Source organism: Chlorocebus sabaeus, chromosome 14, assembly GCF_047675955.1.
Source record: "Chlorocebus sabaeus isolate Y175 chromosome 14, mChlSab1.0.hap1, whole genome shotgun sequence".
In the NCBI taxonomy this organism is placed as follows: Eukaryota; Metazoa; Chordata; class Mammalia; order Primates; family Cercopithecidae; genus Chlorocebus; species Chlorocebus sabaeus.
Genome location: NC_132917.1, coordinates 49,879,609 through 49,901,979, shown reverse-complemented (window position 1 = coordinate 49,901,979; position 22,371 = coordinate 49,879,609). Strand labels below are relative to the sequence as shown.

General features: G+C 35.0%; 1 protein-coding gene across 20 annotated transcripts in view; it reads left to right on the top strand.

Annotated features, from left to right (window-relative positions):
- The window catches only part of NRXN1 (neurexin 1), a 1,137,472-nt gene that overhangs the window by 991,563 nt on the left and 123,538 nt on the right, over positions 1-22,371 (top strand). For 11 of the 20 annotated variants that reach the window (XM_073022964.1, XM_073022963.1, XM_073022960.1 and 8 more), the window contains 2 exons: positions 6,281-6,370; positions 7,739-8,058. In XM_073022964.1, coding sequence (XP_072879065.1) covers positions 6,281-6,370; positions 7,739-8,058 — 410 coding nt within the window. The remainder of the gene's footprint in view (positions 1-6,280; positions 6,371-7,738; positions 8,059-22,371) is intronic. The other 9 variants (XM_073022966.1, XM_073022965.1, XM_038006271.2 and 6 more) reach the window with 1 other exon arrangement.

Sequence of the window (22,371 nt, the reverse complement as noted above, 5' to 3'; positions counted from 1 at the left end):
TCTGAAGCTTTCCAAAGAAAATAAAAGGTCATTGGAAATTATTTTTGCCTTTGACCTTTCCTCATCAAATGGTTTATATTCTTTATATTGCATGTAAGCTCTAGATGTATATTGAACTGTGTACAGTATTAGATATAATCAACAAAATCATGCAAAGCTACTGAACGATATTTTACAAGTAAATATCATGAATTTGTAAGGAAATACATCTTGAGAAATTATTTAAAGTAATATACTTCCATTACCACTTTTAGTATGCAACATTTTTATGAAAATCATGAGGTAAAGAAAAAATATAGGCCTAGTCCTAGAGAATCTAAACATTCTGAACTATTTTATACCTAATAGTGGAAGGATTTGTGGAGTCATCTATTAAAAAGACATTGTCACTGTACTTTATTTAGATGTGTCTTCATTTGGTAAACAATGTTTCCATTTTCATACTGCTATGAAGAAATACCAGAGACTGGGTGATTTATAAAGAAAAAGAGGTTTGATGGATTCACAGTTACACATGGCCAGGGAGGCTTCACATTCATATCAGAAAGACAAAGGAGGAGAAAAGGCACATCTTACATGGTGGCAGGCAAGAAAGCATGTGCAGGGGAACTGCTTTTATAAAACCATCAAGTCTCAAGAGACTTACTCACTATCATGAGAACAACATGAGAAAAACTTGGCCCCATGATTCAATTCTCCCACTGGGTGTCTCCCATGACACATGGGGATTATGGGAGCTAGAATTCAAGATGAGATTTGGGTGGGGACACAGCCAAACCATATAATTCCCCCCACCCAGCCCCTCCCAAATCTCATGCCCTCACATTTTAAAATCAATTATGCCTTCCCAGCAGTTCCCCAAAATTTTAACTCATTTCAGCATTAACTCAAAAATCCACAGTCCAAAGTCTCATCTGAGACAAGGCAAGTCCTTTCTGCCTATGAGCCTATAAAATCAAAAGCAAGTTGGTTACTTCCTAGATTCAGTGGGGGTACAGGCATTGGGTAAATATACCTATTCCAAATGGGAGAACTTGGCCAAAATGAAGGATCTGCAGGCCCCATGCAAATCCGAAATCCAGTGGGGCAGACAAATCTTAAAGCTCCAAAATGATCTCCTTTGACTCCATGTTTTACATTCAGGTCAAGCTGATACAATAGGTAGGTTCCCATGGTCTTGGGCTGCTCTGTCTCTGTGGCTTTGCAGGGTACAGCCCCCACTCCTGGCTGTTTTCATGGGCTGATGTTAAGTGTCTGTGGCTTTACCAGGTGCATGGTGCAAACTGTCAGTGGATTTACCATTCTGGGATCTAGAGGACAGTGGTCCTCTTCTCACAGATCCACTAGGTAGTGCCCCAGTGGAGACTCTGTGTGGGGACTCCCACCCACATTTTCTTTCTGCACTGCCCTAGCAGAGGTTCTCAATGAGGGCTCTCTCCCTGCAGCACACTTCTGCCTGGACATTTGGGCATTTTCATACATCCTCTGAAATCTAAGTAGAGGTTTCCAAACCTCAATACTTGACTTCTGTGCACCCACAGGCTCAACATTACACATAAGCCACCAAGGCTTGGGGCCTGCACCCTCTGAAGCAACGACCTGAGCTGTACATTGGCCCTTTTAGCCACCGCTAGGATGCAAGACACTGAGTCCTGAGACTGCGCAAACAGCAAGGCCCTGGGCTCAGCCCACAAAAACATTTTTTCCTCCTAGGCCTCCAGATTTGTGATGGGAAGTGCTGTTGTAAAGATCTCTGACATGTTGTGGAGACATTTTCCTCATTGTCTTGGCAATTAACCTATGGGTCCTCATTACCTATGCAGATTTCTTCAGCTGGCTTGAATTTCTCTTCAGACAAGGGTTTTTCTTTTCTATTGCATCATCAGGCTGAAAATTTTCTGAACTTTTATGCTCTGCTTCCATTTTAAACTTAAGTTCCAGTTCCAAACCATATCTTTATAAATGAATAAAACTAAATGCTTTTAAGAGCACACAAGTCAAATCTTGAACACTTTGCTGCTTAAAAGTTTCTTTCACCAGATACTCTAAATCATCTCTCTCAAGTTCAAAGTTCCACAGATCTCTAGAGCAGGGACAAAATGCTGCCAGTCTCTTTGCTAAAATGTAGCAATAGTTTCCTTTGCTCCACATCCCAATAAGTTCCTCAACTCCATCTGAGACCACCTCAGGCTAGACTTTGTGGTCAAAATCATTCAACAAGTCTCTAGGAAGCTCCAAATTATCCCACATCTTCCTGTCTTCGTCTGAGCCCTCCGAAGTGTTACATTCTCTGCCTGTTACCCAGTTCCAAAGTCACTCCCACATTTTCAGGTATCTTAATAGCAGTACTCCACTATACCAGTACTAATTTACTGTATTAGTCTATTTTCATACTGCTGTGAAGAAATACCCAAGACCGGGTAATTTATAAAGAAAAGCAGGTTGAATGGACTCACAGTTCCACATGGCTGGGAGGCCTCACAATCATGGCGGAAGTTGAAGGAGGAGCAAAGGCATGTATTACATGGTGGCAGGCAAGAGAACATCTGCAGGGGAACTGCCTTTTATAAAACCATCAGGTCTCGTGAGCCTTATTTACTCTCATGAGAACAGCATTGAAAAAACCCACCCCCATAATTCAATTATGTCCCACTGGGTCCCTCCTGCCACAGTTAGGGATTATGCGAGCAATAATCCAAGATGAGATTTGGGTGGAGACACAGCCAAACCATGTCACAATGTATCTACATGTAATTTTGCCACAGAAAAGTCGCTAGTTTTTTATTCTAGTAGGAGAACAAAGAATTTAGAGAATAAAGTAGGCCTATATTGAATTGAATAAGCACCATCTGATTTTCCATTCATTACCCATATAAGAATAAAGTCTGTCCTGTAATTAAAAAGTTCTTCAGTTTAAAACAGTGCTCACTAAATTAGTAGGCATCTGATATTCTGGGATAGTAGGAAGATATGATCCCCTTGTGTGGCTACCTTTCTTATATATTATCACATATTTTCATGCTTGTGTCTACTGCCTACTGTATTTTCTACATTGTTTTATTGTTGTTGATAGGTGACCTCTGTTAATCATTGCGAATTCAGTGTTTATGTTCTTGCTTTAGCTGAGTCTCAGCAAGAATCTTCAAAAGCTTCTGTTGACTTACATCATACTGTCATACTGTATCAATCACACAATTATTCTATTAATACTAGTCAAATGTCTGAGGACAAATTGTATGTATGTATGTGTGAATGTATTCATGTGTTTATGTGATCTTTTGTAAAGTCATTAAAATAATCTATAAAACTTTGGTTTTTCTCCACCTGTCTTATTTAGAACTTTTTTCCCCAACCTTTCCTTACTAATAATAACTATGTTTACCAATTTTGTGACATGGGGAATTTATTGTTAAACAAATAATGAACTGATTGTAGAGATGTTCAAATCAGTGACAAATCATTGAAAAATAAAATTATAAGTGAATGGTATGATGTTTCCTTTGGAAAGTGCAAAGGGAGGCTTAGCTACAAATGGTTTATTCTCTGGACACTAGTATTTACTTTCTTTTTCTTTTTAATGTTGTTGGGTTGTAAGAATCTGTTAACAATACAACATAAGCCACCAGAACTAAAAACGATATTTTCTTGACTACTTCATTCTACAGATATTTCATAGGAGTGTGTGTGATAGGTATTGTGCAACTAAACACTGAAGAAATCATAAATACTGCACATAGTAGCATAGTACTTGACCTCATGGAGGGATATTCAGAGTTTGAAGGCAAACTATCAAGTTTGCAATCATAGGCTCAATGCTTCTTTCTAAAGGGCATGTTTCAGGAGCTGCAAAACACATAGTCAAGTGTCCTAATCTAACCTGATGACGTCAGGGAATACCTTCTGGGGAACAATGTTCCTGCCAAGAAGATTCCATTAATTAGTAATGGTTAGCTAATGAAAAATGGAGATGAGGTGGGAGCAAGGGAGAGTATTTCCCATAAAGAAAGCTACATGTGCAAAGTCCCAGAGAGAAGAAAGAAAAACTTTGGAAGAATTGAAAGAAGTCTCATAAGGATAAAAAGAGCAGAGTGAGGCAGTGATGGCTGTGAGAGGGGACAGAGAGGTAGGAAGGGACCAGATCATGGAAGTACTTATAAACTTCACTAAGGGTCTGAGATTTTTATCCTAAGAGAAATGAGAAGGTTTATACTAGACAAGTGGCATGATTAGATATTGACTGAGATGTGGAAAATGGGTGTGATTAATTGCAGAGAAGATGCAGAGAGGTCTGTCAATAGACTGTAGTAGTACTTGGGCAAGAGGGATTTGCAACCTAGATTTGCATGGTGTCTGAGAGAATGTGGGTCATTCCTGATGATTGGAAGACTCTAGCATGAAAAACATAAGGAACCACCTAATCATAAAGTTGTCAGAAGTGTTATACTAGTGTGAGCTGGGATGAGTATTGAGTGACAAAGAAGACTATAGAGCAAAGGGTATGTGTTTTTGAAAAATATTTTGTGATTGCTTTTCAAATTACACATGTCAAATATGCTTATTATATAAAATCATATATAAGCCAAAAACACGTAATTGATCAATAATCACACTGTCCAAAAGTAACTAGTATTACATTTTTAAAAAAGTCCAAATATGCATATATGCAAACATACAAAAGAGAACACAATTTGTCTACACTTTTAAAAATGGAAGACAGGGTTGGAATTTTGTACCATTGGTGTGCTTTTTAAAAAATCATTAGTTTAACAAAACTGTATTCCCACATTATAAAATATAATTTTACATATTTTATATATGTAATATAAATATAAAATACATATTAATGTTTTCATTAAACTTTATATTTGCCTTGACTTTGATATTTGCATTTTAAATTAAATATTAATGTGTGAAATACATTCAGTCATATAGACATTCAGATGACAAACAGATGAGGTCTAAAAGATAGTTCTTTTCTGTGTCTCCAAAAGCGTGTAATCAGTATTATGCTGGGTTTATCGTGGTAAGTATAATGTATTATAAGAGTAGCAAAAGAAAGCACTTATAAATTATTCTAAATCAGAGAAATAAAATGTAAATTTATTTGTTTATCTTCTCTAACAAAATGCTCCAGTCTTTTTATGTAGATAGTACTAGTGTTCAACATTTCTTTCACCTCTGAGTCCTCATCTGAGCTAATGCCAAAATGTCTTAGCTCAAATTTCCATGTTAGTTAATTCTAATGGAATAGAAAATCTCTTCTTGCATTGTACAGAATTCAGCACTGAGATGGCATCTCAGATTCTTCCTAAGTGCTTTACAGATCAAGAAAACACTCATCTATTTGCCAGCAATATTCAAGGTCAATTTAAACAGTATTTCTAGCAGCTAATTTTGTATGCAAAGAAGCAGGGCTTTCACTTAGGTTAGATCTATGAATAGGGGCCACTGTTTGTGGCTTGTATTTGTTCCTTAAGGTGTCATGCTTTTAAAGAATAACTTAATAAAAAGCAGTTATTTGACTATATAAAAACATACCTATAATTATTTTTTCAAATGTTATTTGCTTCAACATGTTAAGCTTTAAATGAAACTCAAGGACGCTCAAATAAAGTCACTTTTGTCAAAGCCTTTTCCTGTAATAACATATCTGGATGATGCAAGATGTATTCTCTTGTGATGTCCAAGTGATTGATAAATCAATTTGTATGAAATACACAGAAACTATTTGGACTTTGTTGTTTTCTTAAATGAGGTGAATAAGAATTTCTGTTTTCTGACTAGGAAATAAAGTATGCTAGGCCTATTTTAGATGCTTTAGTGTGCCAAAGATGGTATTAAGTTTGGTGATCATAAATTATTAACCTGGAATAAGAGGTTGAATGTATTTTGAAAACTTAAACCTGTTTCACCTGAACATGTTTAACTAGTTAATAAGAAACATCAAAAAGACAAAACCCTGAGGTCAATGGTCATTTTTTGTAAAGCTATTATATGCTGTTTAAATTGGTTGTTCGGGTCTGTCTATAACATAAGTTTAATAACCTAGCTCAAATGCAGATTTCTAATTTTCAATTAACATAGGAATAATTTTGTTTGCTAAAATAAAATAAATGAATGAATGACAAGTCTGAAACATGAAATGTTCTAGGTAGAACTTTTTAAAATTCCAAATTTCAAAAAATCATGTGGCAACTGTATAGCTCAAGCTTTAAGTATTAACTTTTAACCTTTGACCTTACAGATTTTAACCAATGAAATGTCTCTTTAAACTTTAAAGGAAACAATGATAACGAGCGCCTGGCGATTGCTAGACAGCGAATTCCATATCGACTTGGTCGAGTAGTTGATGAATGGCTACTCGACAAAGGTAAAAAACATTGATTAAAACTTCAAATAAAAAAATAATTTGAACATAACCAAGTAGTACTTCATTGTAACACTAATAAACATAAAAAATAAATTTTCCGTAAAACTAAATTAAAAACAACTTTAAAACAGTAAAATGTAGATAGTAATATTTGCATACCTTGTATAATAATTTCTATACATTTTTAGACGTACCAGCTGTTTAATAATCTTACCCAGTTAACTTAAGGTTAAAGGGACTGTTAAATATAATCCACTAACTCAATCTATGAGGGTACTCACAGCAAGCATTAACCCAAAATGATAAATCATTCATAGATTATATTACATGTTCCAGCCTCTAAATTATTAACTAAAATATATGTAGTTCTGATATCTTTATTATGGTCCTGAAAAAAAAAAAACTCTTTGTTTAAACTCTAGGAATCTTAAATAGTGGGCAATATGAATTGCCAGTCATAATGAAGTCCCTTTAACGTTTGCAACCTTCTAAGAGGATTTGGGAACAAGACCTAATTAAAACTGAACTTAAAGTTGTGTGCATGCTTTTATGAGCAGAGAGCAGTCTGCTAAAACTGGATACTCAATTTGATGATAATGGGACTGTTGTTAAGGATTGCTGTTTGATGGAAATGTGCCATAGTTTCTCCATCGGTTTGTGTATCATTCCTGAAGCCGCTTTTTACATCTGAAGCTTTTTTTTTTTTTTTTTCATTTTCTTTTGTTTTGATAGACTTGCTGAAAGCCAATCAGAAAAAATATTTTTGGAATTTTTTTGTCTCTGACATGCTCAGTGTAAACCATGCATTTCTTTTCAGTGTGATTGCCGGAAAAATAGAATAATTCAAATAACAATGAACGATTGCCTTCAAAAAATAAACAGCATTAAAGAATAAAATATAGATATATGTGGACATTATGTGAATTATGAAATTTTTACCATAAAATTTAAATTAGATTTCAGCTGCTATGTATTAGTTTCTGTCAGTGGTAATTTCAGAATGACAAATACTTGAAATGTTATCTTACATTTTTAAAATTTAACAATTTAGACTTAAGACACCAACAATATAAGATCTTGATGTAGAAGGGGAAAGGGATCCACTAAAAACTGATTTGTAATAAATATCTTTGATTGGTCTTTTAGCAAAAGCACTACATTTATAATAAGTTGAGAATTTACAAGTATTTGCCAATAATTATGCATTTCATGGACACCTCATTTATAAGCAATGAATTATGAGTCAAATGCCTCTCTTATAGTTTATTGCTCTCATTATTCACCCCATGAAAGATCTGTTTTATCATCCTTTGTAGATATAGAGTTCACAATCAACATTTTTGCATGTATGTAATATTATTTTTACAGGGCGTCAGCTCACAATCTTCAATAGCCAAGCAACCATAATAATTGGCGGGAAAGAGCAGGGCCAGCCCTTCCAGGGCCAGCTCTCTGGGCTTTACTACAATGGCTTGAAAGTTCTGAATATGGCAGCCGAAAACGATGCCAACATCGCCATAGTGGGAAATGTGAGACTGGTTGGTGAAGTGCCTTCCTCTATGACAACTGAGTCGACAGCCACTGCCATGCAATCAGAGATGTCCACATCAATTATGGAGACTACCACGACCCTGGCTACTAGCACAGCCAGAAGAGGAAAGCCCCCGACAAAAGAACCCATTAGCCAGGTGAGCCTGTGGATTTTATTCCTTCATTTTCATCCTATATTTTTTATGATAGTGGGCTTTTCTGCATGTGTGTTTTTTCTAAAATGGAACATTTTTCTGATCTCAGGCACTACAGCTTCCTCCGAGACTAGCTTAACATAATGCATTCCGTTTGAATATGAAATGTGTATATGTTGTTCATTAGAGTTTTGTGGACTTTTACAAAAGATTTTGTTTTGGTTGGTTAAATGCTAAATGATAGTCTTGATTCCATAACCCTCCTCTAGCCCAAGCTGAGTGGATTGTCTGCTGATTACATAGGATTTTCACTTTTTAGTTTAAATGAACAAGTTAATGAAATATTTGAAAACCTTGTCTGTTGAAGCTTAGCACTTCAAAATAAAATCAAAGCAAATGTAATCTTAAAAGAAATATTTCAATAGTACAATACTTCCATTGTATTTTGAAGTTTAAAATTTTGAATTGATAGCCATGTGACTTTCTTGGTGAATGATGGGTCTACTCTTTCACTGTTTATTTAAAAAGAAAATTCTATTGGTTTATCTAAGCATGCAAACCCAAAATATGGGATAAGATATTTTGTATATGTGATTATTTGCCCTCACCTAGAATGAACTTTAATTAGCTTATTTCAATCTTGTGCCTAACATTTTTGAAGAATATAATTTTTAAATGTGGCATTTGCACAACTTGGAAGTATGTTAATTCAGTCAAGACATAACTATTGATTGCCTACTACATTTCAGGCACTGGTTTGGATATTGTTCCATAAGTGAAGAACACAGGAAAAAAAAAACCCTTATTTGAAATGCTGTTAGATGCTGTTCAAATGCCATTAGATTCCTGTCAGTATTTATAGCCTTTGTACATATCCAGTTGATAATTTTTTCAGAATTGTGTATTATCCTTGGTCCAAAATTAATTGTTGCATTTTGTTCTGTTTTATTGATAGTGAGTATATTCAGTAGGTGCCATTTAAAGCTTTTCCAAATACACGATCCCCACTTTTCCAGAAAAGTGCATTCTGAAGAAGCAAGAATGATAATTATATTTAAATTTGCTTTTACTTCTTGCATTTGAAACAGACCTGCATCCAATTTGGAAGGAAAATAATAGATGGCAAATTCTGTTTGTATCAGCACCCTAAATATGAATTAACATATGTTTCCCAGAAAATGAAGAAAATAGATTATCATTTTTAATTTGAATGGAAAAGGGTGAGAGGAACAGAATACAGGAAGAGAAAATGTCCTAGAAGAGGGATGGGCAAAAAATACAAATTCTGCAAATTCAATGTAGTGTTGGATATATTGCACCTGCATGTGCACTTATTTTCATTTTTCTCTCTTTTCCTTTCTTATTTGCATTTGGCTACAAAATAAAATGGGATGTCTTATAGGATGTTCACAAATATATATTTATTGATCACTCTCTACATGTCCCAGATACTTTTCTAGGCATGAAGATATATTGGTAACAGCAAACAAAAATCCCTGCCCTCAAGGAATATACATTTTAGTAGGAATATTTGCCTGCAGTGTGATCCTTTTGTTGATTTTCTCTCTTGTTAGGATTTATAAGGTTGCCAATAACATCATAACACTTAGTTCCTTGGATAAAGACTTGTGACTTTAGAAAGATTTGTGCTTGCCCAATAGCTCCATTTAACATTCTTTGCTAATATTTCATTAATGATTTGTTACTGTAGATTTATGGTTCACTTACTGATAAGCAAGTTATTAAAGTAAATCTGATACAGAAAAAATGAAACTCAAATAAATTGATAGACTTTGCTTTATCTAAAATAATTTACAAGAGGACATTCAGAGTTAGGAATGCTTTTATGAATATAATTTGAAATAATCAGTTAGTTTTCTTAGTAGACTTGTTTTATCATTAATGAAATTACAGTTGCCAAATCTCCTATATAAACCAGATGTGTCCCAAAAGAAGAAAAAAAATTATCAGCATTGGTTTTATGTATTTTGTCAATTAGTAACATATATTAAGAAATATTATTTTTAAGTACAAAATAGCTGTTTCATTTGAAAGCTAAATACCAAGAAATGCAGAAATAAAGATTTATGTATTTTATAATATTAATTGATGCAAAAGGTAAACAGTTAACTGCTCATTAATTGCCAATGAAAAGAGCCTCTTTTATTATAAGCTATTACATGTTTAAAGACAGCAGCAGTTTATAGATGTAAATGATCTAATTAATTAGTGAATACTTGGTTCATTTGAGGAGATGCTGAATTAAAAGATTATTAGGTTCATTTAAAAATAGATATTCAGAACTGTTAGCTTTGTAATAAACCAATGACAGTAATTAAAGAATTTGAATTAATATGTTACAAGTATTCAATTGTAGCAAGGATATTTTAAAGTTGGGCTAATAGTTTTTAAAAGATTCTTAAGTCGTTATATATATATATATATATGAATACAGGTAACAACACATGTATGTATGGAAAAAACATTAAGGAAGAAAGCAATTTATTTATATTTGAGTAACAGAATAATTTGTTGAAATTTTTCCATAATTCATAGTTGACTTTTCAATTGTCCTCTAAATACGGTAATATTTAAACTAGGAAATTTAAATATGAGATAAATTTCTAATGTTAATTTCGAAACTGTAACCTTTGTCCTATTTTTGCAGGTTGGATGAAGCATCTTCCTTTAAATATTATCCATAGTGGCCATATCTGCCTGCTTTTATCAACTCTCTTACTAAATTGTGTATCAGAAGGGGTCATTTCATTTTTCAAAAGCCACACTGGACTGTTTTCTCAATCTAAGTGCATTTTTCTCAGTGATAACACTGAGCCACTTAAGCTACAATGGCCATGTACCTTGGGGTGATTGCATGTTTTAAAACTATGGAAACAGATTTTTGGTCAGGCAGAATTAAATTGGATTCATTTCAAATAGATGAGATGAGGTTTGTTCAGCCATCCTGCAAGGGTAGTAATAAGGAAGAAATGTATTTCCGTTTTCATAGACTCAGAGAATATAGGAGTGTTCATCAAAATATCCTCCATAAAGTCCAAGTAAATATCCTTTAAAAATTTAAAATAAAAATAAAAATAAAAAAAATAAAAGGAAGTTTTCTTTTTTCTTTTTCTTTTTCTTTTCTTTCTTTCTTTCTTTTTTTTTTTTTTGAGACTTGAGTCTCGCTCTGTCGCCCAGGCTGGAGTGCAGTGGCCGTGGCCGATCTCGGCTCACTGCAAGCTCCGCCTCCCGGGTTCACGCCATTCTCCTGCCTCAGCCTCAGCCTCCCCAGTAGCTGGGACTACAGGCGCCCGCCACCTCGCCCGGCTAGTTTTTTTGTATTTTTTTTTAAGTAGAGACAGGGTTTCACCGTGTTAGCCAGGATGGTCTCGATTTCCTGACCACGTGATCTGCCCTCTCGGCCTCCCAAAGTGCTGGGATTACAGATACGAGCCACCGCGCCTGGCCTTTTCCTTTGAATGATAATCAATTTTCAACCCAATGTTTACTTTAGAAAGATGTGATTTATATCAAGATATAATAGGAACATTTACCAAAACTTCTGATCAAATGGTTCATTTTAATGTGAATATAACAATATTGATAGTACTTTTTATGTGAATTACATAAAATTTATAAAATTCATTTTACTTGGAATATTTAATTTTTAAATGTTTCCATAAGGCCCCCTCATTTTATGAAACTTTCCAGAAGGCTAATCTCGGAAAGCAAATATTTGTAAAAACTATTGGTGTTATAAAGTTCTTGGAGGTTCTGAGAGCTTCTTGGTGTGCAGCATGAGTATCATGCAAGTTTTTTGGCTGCTAAATGTTCCCCCTCTTCTAATTAAACTTGCAATGTCTTATGAGATGAGTACATGTAAGCCAACATGAAGAGGACAACATTTCCTTCCTTTGCCTGTCCACATAGAAAGGAAAATTGAGCTGTGCTATTTCTTTTAAGATCAAGCTTGTGACATCGCTTCTGGAATGTTCTTTATAGCACATTTTATGATCTTTTTGTTCTTTCCTTCGAGAATATTTTACAAGCTACATACATACTGTAGAGAATACATACATGCTGTAGAGAGATTATAGTATAATGAAAAAGCATGGTGAATGAGGAGACCTCGTTTCCACTTTCAACACAACCACCTGCCTCGTCCTGTGACTTGGACAACTTGGGTCACATCATTGTACTTTGACCTTGCTGCCTCTGTAAAATAAGTAGGTTGAACTAGGAAATTCTTGAGTTGTACTCAGCTCTAAAATTTCTTTGATTCTAGTGATGATGCTCTTAATTAGGTCTTCTCGTGGTTATTTACCAAAACACAGATTTCACCTCTGTCTTCCGTCATGTGGCCATGCAGCCCAGTTGGCCTGGATAGTACCTGTGCATGCCTGATGTTCAGTGTAATTATTAATAGTATATTTTTGACTCTCAAAAGTATCCTATTTGGTTTATAAATGATATTGTACTCTGCTTTTATAGCATATCCAAAACTTACCTTTGTAAGAAAATCATACTGCATAAGAATAATACATATTGTATCGTATTCTTTGTATTCGAAGCAAAATTTGTTTCTAGTATCCTTGCCTGGTGTTTAGAATCCATAATGTTTTTCATTTTCTTTTCATCTTGTTTCAAAAGTCTTGAGAAAAGAGAGAGGATAAAATTTTGAAAGATTCTGGTTTTTGATTGGAGGGACTATAGTTTGCAACTCTTGGGAAGAAATTAAATTATAAAGTGAGATGGAATCAGTAAATATGTGTTAAATGTATTGGAGGAGTTCCATGGTTTCAGTTAGGCATTTTTTTTCAGGGTGGAGTTAGCAAACCTACTCAAGGAAAGGAACTATTGAGAATTCAAGAAATATTATTGGTAGATTGTCAGAGACATTCATTTCACGTATGAGACATCCTATTAAAGTCAGTGGCATTTGATTCGCAGTTGGGTTTTCTGAAAAAGAACCCAGTTAATGTTCATGCAAGAAAAGAATATGAATATATTGGATACTTCTGCTGCTTGCTTGGAGGCTTTGGAGGTACTCATGAAAAATGAATATTATTTGTTTGAAAAATATAAGCAGAGTTCATACACATTTCCTTGAAAAATATTTAGAACTAACAAAATACATTTTGCGACTTCAAAGAAAAAAAATTTATTTTTATTAAAAATATTAATTACCCTTAGCTGTAGCTTTGCTATTAAAAATAATAGCATTACTTATAATTATATATGTTCCTGATAACCACTGTGCATTTTAAAAATACTGATGACATGAATAATTAATTTATTTTCCCTAGTCCAATCATTCTTCTGAATTCACTTAAATTAATGTACACTGTTACAGCAAATTTTAGTGCACATTTGAAAGAAAAACACTTTGATTTATATTTTAAAATATATACAAAGGCACGTTCTCCTGAACTTAATGGTGCCTGGTGAGAAGAGTGTAATGTATTGTAATTTCAAATGTGTGTAAGCAACAGTTATTCAGAATGTGTTTTTCTCCTCTCATTAGTGGCAAGAAAAAGTGCTACAGTAATGCATTTTAAAGGATTTTTTCTTTTTTAAGTTCTGCATAGTGCATTTTCTTTGGGATTTGGAAGTTTTACTAGAAGACAAAATGCTCTATTGGTAGATGCAACCTTGGTTTTGAGACGTCTTCCCACAAAGCTAGTCTGAGATAAACATATTCATCTATCCATTCATTCATTCACTCAACCAAGTTTGATGAGTACTTACTATATCTCAGGTACCTTTCTACTACCTTTCTAGTCTGTAGAAATACAGCATTGAACAAAATTAGACTTTTCTGCACCGAACTTATGTTCTAGTTGGAAAAGATGGGCAATAGACAAGAAAACAAATAGCGTGGGGTGTCAAGGCTGCAGGGGGGAAAAAAAAAAAAAAAAAAAAGGAAGGACAAGGGAGATGCCTGTGTGTGGAAGGGAACCATGAAATGGAAATCTGTTTTGAATAGATGTGCATAAAGTATTTGAGATGTAGGTATCAGTTACATTAAACTTTGGTATATTAATCTTCAGGCATTTCTTCAGACCCAGCAGGACTGCACGCTGCATGGATAGTGACATTGGCAGCATTAGCTTTCTTAGGAAACTGAAAGCCAGAGAAAAGAACAAAAGCAACACCAAGATATACTTTACCTGCTCCTAACCTTTAGAAGTACCTGACCTCTGTGGTCCTCTGGCTTCTAATAAATATTTTGCTAATTAAATCAGGAGTGTAATCACATCCTGCAGAATATATATATGTATATCTGAGGAAGAGATGGAAACTCAGAAAGTACAGCTTGGTATTATTATTCCTCTTCAAAAAGGAGAAAATGGAGGCATAGAAAAGCTAACTTACCCAAGGCTATGCTGCCCACTTTTTTCAGGATACATTGAGGTGATCTATCTTCTGCCCTTATGTATTGCCTTCATTCAGAATCTCATCACTTCCTGCTTTCTCATAGTCTTAACCACCTCCATTGTGATCTCCACCCAGGTGTCAGACTATCCTTTTGAAAATGCAAATACAATCATATAGTTCCCTTCCTTAATGCATCTACTATATACAATTATTCTATGAGATAGACTGAAAAGTTTAGCCCTCAGAAATGGGAAGCATTTGTCCAAGGTCACACAGTAAGTGTTTGAGTCATGAGTGAAGTTTAGTTTTGTATCATGTATTACTCCTTCTAATAGTGTCTATTTACGCGTTGCCTATAAATACGGTTCCATGCTGGACACCTACCATGGTCAGATGATGAGGCCCTGCATTCTGGGAGTCCAAGGTCTGAAAGCTTGTGTGGGATGTTGGGGCACTATGCATAGTGGTCAAGGGCATTGACTCCAGAAGCCAAAATGCCCACCTAAATCCGAGCATTGTGTTTACCACATACTAGCTGTGAGTTACTTAGACCTCAGTTTCCCACCTCGTAAATTTATTGTGAGGTTTATAGGAGTCAAGAGTATAAGAACCATATGAAATTATGGCCACTTCACCAATTTTTGACTATAAAAAATAGGAATTTCATATGTTCATCCTAAAATATAAAGAAATGTTAAAAGTACCTGACACAGGTGAGCACCATGCATCTGAAAGTCATGTCTGAGAAGCATTCTTCAGTTACACACTGTAAATTAAAGCATCTTTCTTGCCTTTAAAGCTATTTTCTCTGCCCTTGAAGAATAGCTGTGAATTTATGTTTCTACAGCAGCACATCAATTGGTGTGGCATGTACCAAGCTGAATTCTCTGTTGAGTAAGGCAGCCCCATTCCCCTAAGGGATATATATATATGGGAAGTGAGGGGCAGTGGAAGGCAGGTAATGACACAAAGGGAGAATTATCATGAGGGCCATGAACATTACACACACTGCAATGCTGGAACAGTCCTGGACAACAAAGAGCTATCTGAGGATTCCTGTAACTTGCTCTGTTTTATGCAACCTCCCCTCCTTCCTCACCAACTTCAAATTATTGTTGACTGAGCACTCGAGAAGTTTCTTATGTCTGTTTCCCAGTTGTTCACACACAGAAGCTAATTCATGGTGTGGTACTGAATCTTGCAAATATGATTTCCGTATCTATCCTGGATTACATTTTGATGAAGGAGCTTAAGAATTCGTTATATACTCATTTTTTCAACTTGAGAATGAAAAACTTCAAGTACTTCCAGCTGTGAGTTAGACTAGATTGGGCTTATGATTCTTGATATATCTTTTGATCTATTCTTTATCAGCATTGGAGATATTGAATGAAGTCTTTGTACCTAATTGATACGTGACAGTGATTTCAGTGGGAATTTTCTCAGGACTGGTGAAGTTGGCACTTCCTCTAAAATGTCTAGTCTCAGTTGTAGGACAAAGGAATATCTTTTTATTAAATAATTAGTTCATGTCTAACTAGCAAGAATCTAACCTAGTTTAATTGTCTTAGTTTTAATCGGCACTACAAATTATTTGTTCTATAATACTTTGTGAACTTCTGATTTTCAATCCATACCTATGGTTGTATTGCACCTGTTGATTTATTCATCTCTTACATGTGATAATCATTTTCTGTGAGGGGAATGAGGAAGAAAAAAATACAAAAATTAGCTGGGTGTGGTAGCGTGCACCTGTAGTCCCAGCTACTCGGGAGGCTGAGGCAGTAGAATTGCTTAACCCGGGAGACGGAGGTTGCAGTGAGCTGAGATCATGCTACTGCCCTCCAGCTTGGGTGAGAGAGTGACACTCCGTCTCAAAACAAAAAAGATAATTGTGTGTATACGAGTGTATGTGTGTATTAACAATACTTGCTTTTCTCCTTCATGATATATGTAAACATTAAGCTTGTTCAATAAACTAAGTCAATATTAATTTTAAATATCTATGTTGATTTCTTAGATGTTTTATCATCTAGAACCTATATTAGCTTTTTTTTTTTTTTTTAATCTGTTGGTATTACTGAAAAGTTCTCCAACAATAAAAAAAATATATTAACACCATTAGGCTGGGACCTCAAGAGAAGGCTCAGCTAATTTATCTGCCTTTATTCAGCATTTACCAAACAACTTTCACTGTATTCTTGTTATCACTATTCTCTTTATTTAAAATCTTAAGCAGACAAATAGCACTTGTGTTAACCAATGGTTGATCCAGTAAGCATTCTAAATGATAATTAACAAAACGAAACAAAATAGGCAGTATATGTATGTGTGTATTTTTTTTACCATGCTGTATATTGCCTGTAAATCCACAATATTTTTATTTAAAATTACAAATTTGCAAATATCTTCTGTGCAACTAATATATGTAGCACACTTTGCTAGATATATTATTATGCTCTTCTTGGGATAAAATACCTAGCAATTCAGGATTTTTTTGAAGAACCATTTCTCAGACCTTAGATTACTAGTGAATCTATACATAAATTATAAAGTGCCCTACATCAACAATAGCAAAGCTTTTGTATATGACAGATTTAGAGTATATTATTAACAGCATCACTAACACACTTGAATCTTAGAGACAAATTGCAAGTAGGAGAGATATTTTAGACTCTTTTTAATAACAAGCATATTGGAGAAACACACTATTTCACGTCTTAAGTGTTGGCAATGTGCTAGACACTACCCTCACTCTGGAATTACCCACATTCTCTTGTTGATGTCTTTAAAATCTAAGTTGCATTTGTGGAAAGCTTCTTCTAAAATACGCATTACCATCAAATCTGTAGATTTAATAGAGGAGTTGGTAGCCTCGGCCCCCTTAGCTCACTTCTACCTCGGCCCCCTTAGCTCCCTTCTAGGACTTTTCTACTTCAGCAGGATGTATAGAGGATTCCAGAGGCATAGGGGGGAAGCTAAATTTTTTTATCTTCATCTTTACATGGAATAATTCTATGCTATTGAGAAACTTCCAAGACTGTTACAGTTCTGAGCATCAGTGTTTAACTGTGACATGGAGTATAGTATGAAGCAATAACAATGAGAACTTTAAAATCATGTTTGTCTTGACACATTCTTTAAGAGTATCAGATAAACTTGCATAAACAAAGCTCATGGCATAGCATCTGGCACATAGCAGGTGCCTATTTGTGCTTCCTTAGTATCCTCATCCCCACTGTGCTTTTGCCTTTTTTTCTTCTCTTCTTTCTCCCTTTTTCTTCATTCTTCCTTCCATATGCTAGGCCTTATTGTAGACACTACAGATTCACACATGATGACCCAAATCTCATATAAGAGAAATGGTTCTCCATTTGGCCCACATTATCCCAGGACCAAGTAACAAATATATTCAACTATAGATTCCCCAAAATATTGGAGAGTGAACCAAGTGAGGAGTCTCTACGTATTTTGCCATGCTATGCTACCTGTTATAAGATATTCCTTAAATATAGGCCAGCATTTAAAATTCAGCAGTAAAAATTTGGCCCTGCAACACACTTGAGAGAAACTGATTTTTATATTTTCTACACCTCCAAGCTTACCTTTGCATCAGCTGTCCCTGAATATGTTTTGAAAGAGTGGGTCTACAGCTAGAAAATTATGTAGGTACCTGTGTTCATGGATCTAAAGGGAATATAAATTTCTTCCAAAAGAAATTTTCCTTGAAGGGAAGTTCTCTGGTTCTAATCTGTATTTTTTTCAGAAATGAAAAGGATCCATTAATATCCTTTCAAAATCTTTGGTGACATTACCAAGTCTGACTTTTCCATGCACAGCATTAGCTAGCAGTTGGTAATGATTCTAGACAGGGTCTACATGGCAACCTATTACAAGATAGACGATAAGACACAACAGGAAGGTTAAGTGCCCCACTTGTTCTGTTCTGAACTGAGGGTTTTCCACTATCCAAAGAGAGAATTTTCGCTATAGTTTCAGACATTACTTAATCTCTTTTGTGACTGGAGTTTTCCATATGTATTTAATGGCTCAATTATCTTATGTAACTTTGTCAGTGTGGCCTTGCATTCTACATTGTTTGGGAATTTGATTCAGAAAAGTAAAAAAACACATGTATAAAGCATCTAGTTTGAAATTTGTATTTGGTATGCTATTAGTAAACTATTCACATTGCCTAAACTCAAAATGCAACTTCCCATTTTCTGATATACTGACTCATCTGCCAGCAGTGTTCCGATTTTCTCCTTTTCTTGTTTTGCAACTGTACCTGTGATCTAGTTAATAATACACTTCTACATTTGAAAAATATTGAAGCTTTGTTAGTGTTAATGTCACAGGAAGATTTTAAACTTTACATTTCACTTTATGATTTCCTGAACAACCCCAAGCAGAACCTGTTTCCTGTTTTCATAGCACTTTGGAAAAGATAGATGAATAGACATTCATTTTAGTAGATAGATAAATAATGATCTACCTGTTAGAGATTATAATCTTAAGTTTTCTTTATGACAAGCATCTTAAAGTCAAGTCGTTTGTCTTACTAATGTGTGTATGCTCAGCACCGAATGCAGCATTTGGTGCAAAGAGGACACTTAGTAAGTGGTTTTTGAATAAATAATGAACACAGAATGCATAATCTGATGCCGAGATAAATATTGTATGTTGCTCAGTCCTTGTATTAGTCTGTTCTCACACTGCTATAAGGACATACCCAAGGCTGGATAATTTATAAGGAAAGAGGTTTAATTGGCTCACAGTATATTATATTTTCTACACCTCCAAGCTTACCTTTGTATCAGCTATCCCTGAGTATGTTTTGAAGGAGTGAGTCCACACTGCATAAACTGCAGGACTGGGGAGGCCTCAGGAAACTTACAATCATGGCAAAAGAGGAATCAAACACATCCTTCTTCACAAGGTGGCAGAAAGGAAAAGAATGAGAGAAGGGGGAAACCCTTATCTCATGGGAACTTACCATCGTGAGAATAGCATGGGGCAAACCACCTCCCTGGTTCATTTACCTCCCACTGAGTCCCTCCCATGGCACATGGGGATTATGGGAACTACAATTCAAGATGAGATTTGGGTGGGGACATAGCCAAACCATATCAGTCCTGAATTTTCCTGGATTAATCAATATTTGCAGAGAATAAAGATGGTATATATAACAAGATAATAAAAGAATTAACTTCCTTTATATGCAGTATAAAGACATTTTAAAATTACAGTTATTTGGTTTTTTAAAAAACATTTGCATACTTATTTAAGAAAAAGGGGTGGATGTGATATGCAGGAAGCAAAATTCCCATTTCAGTTTATGCCACTGACATTCTTCTCATAAGACTAGGAAGGAGGCACCAGTAGTTGTCCCTAAAATGGAAAAGAGACGGGCACAAAGTAGTATAATTTTGCCTACCAGGTTACAGATTAGCATGTGTAAAACCCTGTTCCAGAGGTTTACCAGAGTCTCATCATTTTGGGTTATAGTGCCATACCAAGGTGGGGGAGGGGCAGTGTTAATGGTCCCCTGTCAAGAGGAATATTTTATCACTGACATTGTTTAGAATTGTTGACATGCTCTAATAATAAAAAGCAGTCTGATTTTTAATCACCTTTATTATTGTTTTTCAATTCTCTACAGGAAATCATCTCTTATTGTCTTAATAGGAGTTGACCTTTTCCTTGCTGTCTGTGGTCAGCAACAGACAAATTGCTGATACTTACTTCACAATTTTGCAAGTAGCGGGCCCATTTTGAAGAGTCAGGAATCCACATTTTCAAACAGTTTGTCTGATTTTTGGATGTCTTCAGCCAGTTAGGGGGAGTGGAAGAAACAGGCAAAATCTCTAGGAAGCCTAATGATTACAGAACCAGTTTGCACTGGTGACTCTTGACAGGGCTACAAGACAAGCTTTGCATAAGGTTGATATTTAGACATTGTCTATGGCTGAAAACCAGATGGAAATATGGAAAATGTATAACATTTTTAGAAGACACTCATTGCAGAGTTTAAGCATGTAAAAACTATGATTTTTTTTGTAGGCAAATTAAAATGGGAATGAAGTACAAAGAACTAGAGAAGCAAAAGAAGAGATTAGAGGGACATGTTGGGATAACACTAATTGGATGCGAAGACTTAAATGAAGTTTGGGTAGTGGAATGAATTTTGTACAACAGACAAATCTTGATAAAGCCTAGGAAATGTCAAAGGACTTTACTCTTGCTGTGTGGTGTATTTGAAAATACAATATATTTAAATGGGTGGTAACTCAAATTGCAAATATCAGTTATACCTTCCTTTTTAACACTATTCCTGAGACTAATAACAGGTTACTTCCAAAATTCATTTTTTTGCTTTGTTGTACATATACAAGTGGGGATAATTGTTATATTATTTTCATTAAAATAATGCACATAAAAACAAATCAATGTAGTTTAGAAGATGGTATATAAAAAGCAACAATCCCACATTTATCCCCTCATCACCCCCACTCTTATTCCCCAGATAAAATGTCTTTTAATAATTCTTTTTGGTAATTAGATGCATATCTCCAAATAATATGTTTATGTTCCATTTGTTTATTTAATCCTTTTATATAATACTTATACAATCCTCAGTATGAAAATTGAGGATTAGCTCAGGCTTTAATCCTTTCTTTTGCTTTTTTCTCTCCTCTGAAATATGTGTGTATATGTATAAAATATTATATATAGTACTTGATATATATTCGATAAAACTATATACATTTTGTTGCTTTAAGTAATACATTTGCATCTGATTTCTTGTTCCATTAATTTGCAGGAATATCTCTTATGTCTTAAGGAACCACATTAGTAAGATAAAGATATTTATGCCCCTCCCCATTCCTCTAGCTTCCCTCTTCTTTTCCTCACCTCATGATCTCATTATATTTCCAGGGATGTTAACTTTAACTTTCTGTCTGGCAACCAACCACAACTAAATCTTCCATATTTTATTTGGATTATGAGGATTCTACAATGGAAAACAATGAAGACCATTTACATTACCATTACTCTGTAAATATTATCCAATACTAATCTTAGTTATATGTTAAGATTACCTTTCTTTTTTTATGAGTTCAATATCATACTACCTGGACTACTCAAAGGAGAATTTTTCCACCTGTAGGATCAAGGTCAAGTGGATTCCCTTGCACTTATCAGTTGCTCAGAAACAGGACTTTTATTTTGCGTTATATTTGAATCATGTTTGTTTTCTCTAGTTTTGTTTCTCCATGAGCTACTCAACATACTTATTTTTTCTTGTATTGCATCTCTTGCCTTTATTATATCATCATTTTAAATTCCCAGTCACACTTTTAATTCTGCCAAACCTTGTCTCTTTCCCTCAACCACCTACCTCCAAAGAGATCTCGATGTGTATCTTCTATTCTTTAGCACCAGTCTGGACTAGTTGTCAGGTTGAGAGTAAACAGAGTATGGAGAGCTGCAGGCTTTTCTTTGGAAATAGCAGGCATATAGCAGACAAACTGATGCCAAAATAGAGAACATCCACAGAAAGAACCTTACCTCTCCTTGCACAGTTTCTTTGCTTATTTATTTATTTATTTATTTATGAGACCAAGTCTCACTCTGTAGTCCAGGCTGCGGTGTGGTGGCAAGATCTCGGCTCACTGCAGCCTCCACCTCCCAGGTTCAAGCAATTCTCCTGCATCAGCCTCCCAAGTAGCTGGGACTATAGACATGTGCCACCATGCCCAACTGATTTTCGTATTTTTAGTAGAGATGGGATTTCACCATGTTGACCGGGCTGATCTTGAACTCCTGACCTCAGGTGATCCGCCCACCTTAGCCTCTCAAAGTGCTCGGAAGTTTCTTTGCTTGCTTGCTTGCTTGCTTGCTTTTTTTTTTTTTTTTTTTTTTTGGACAGAGTCT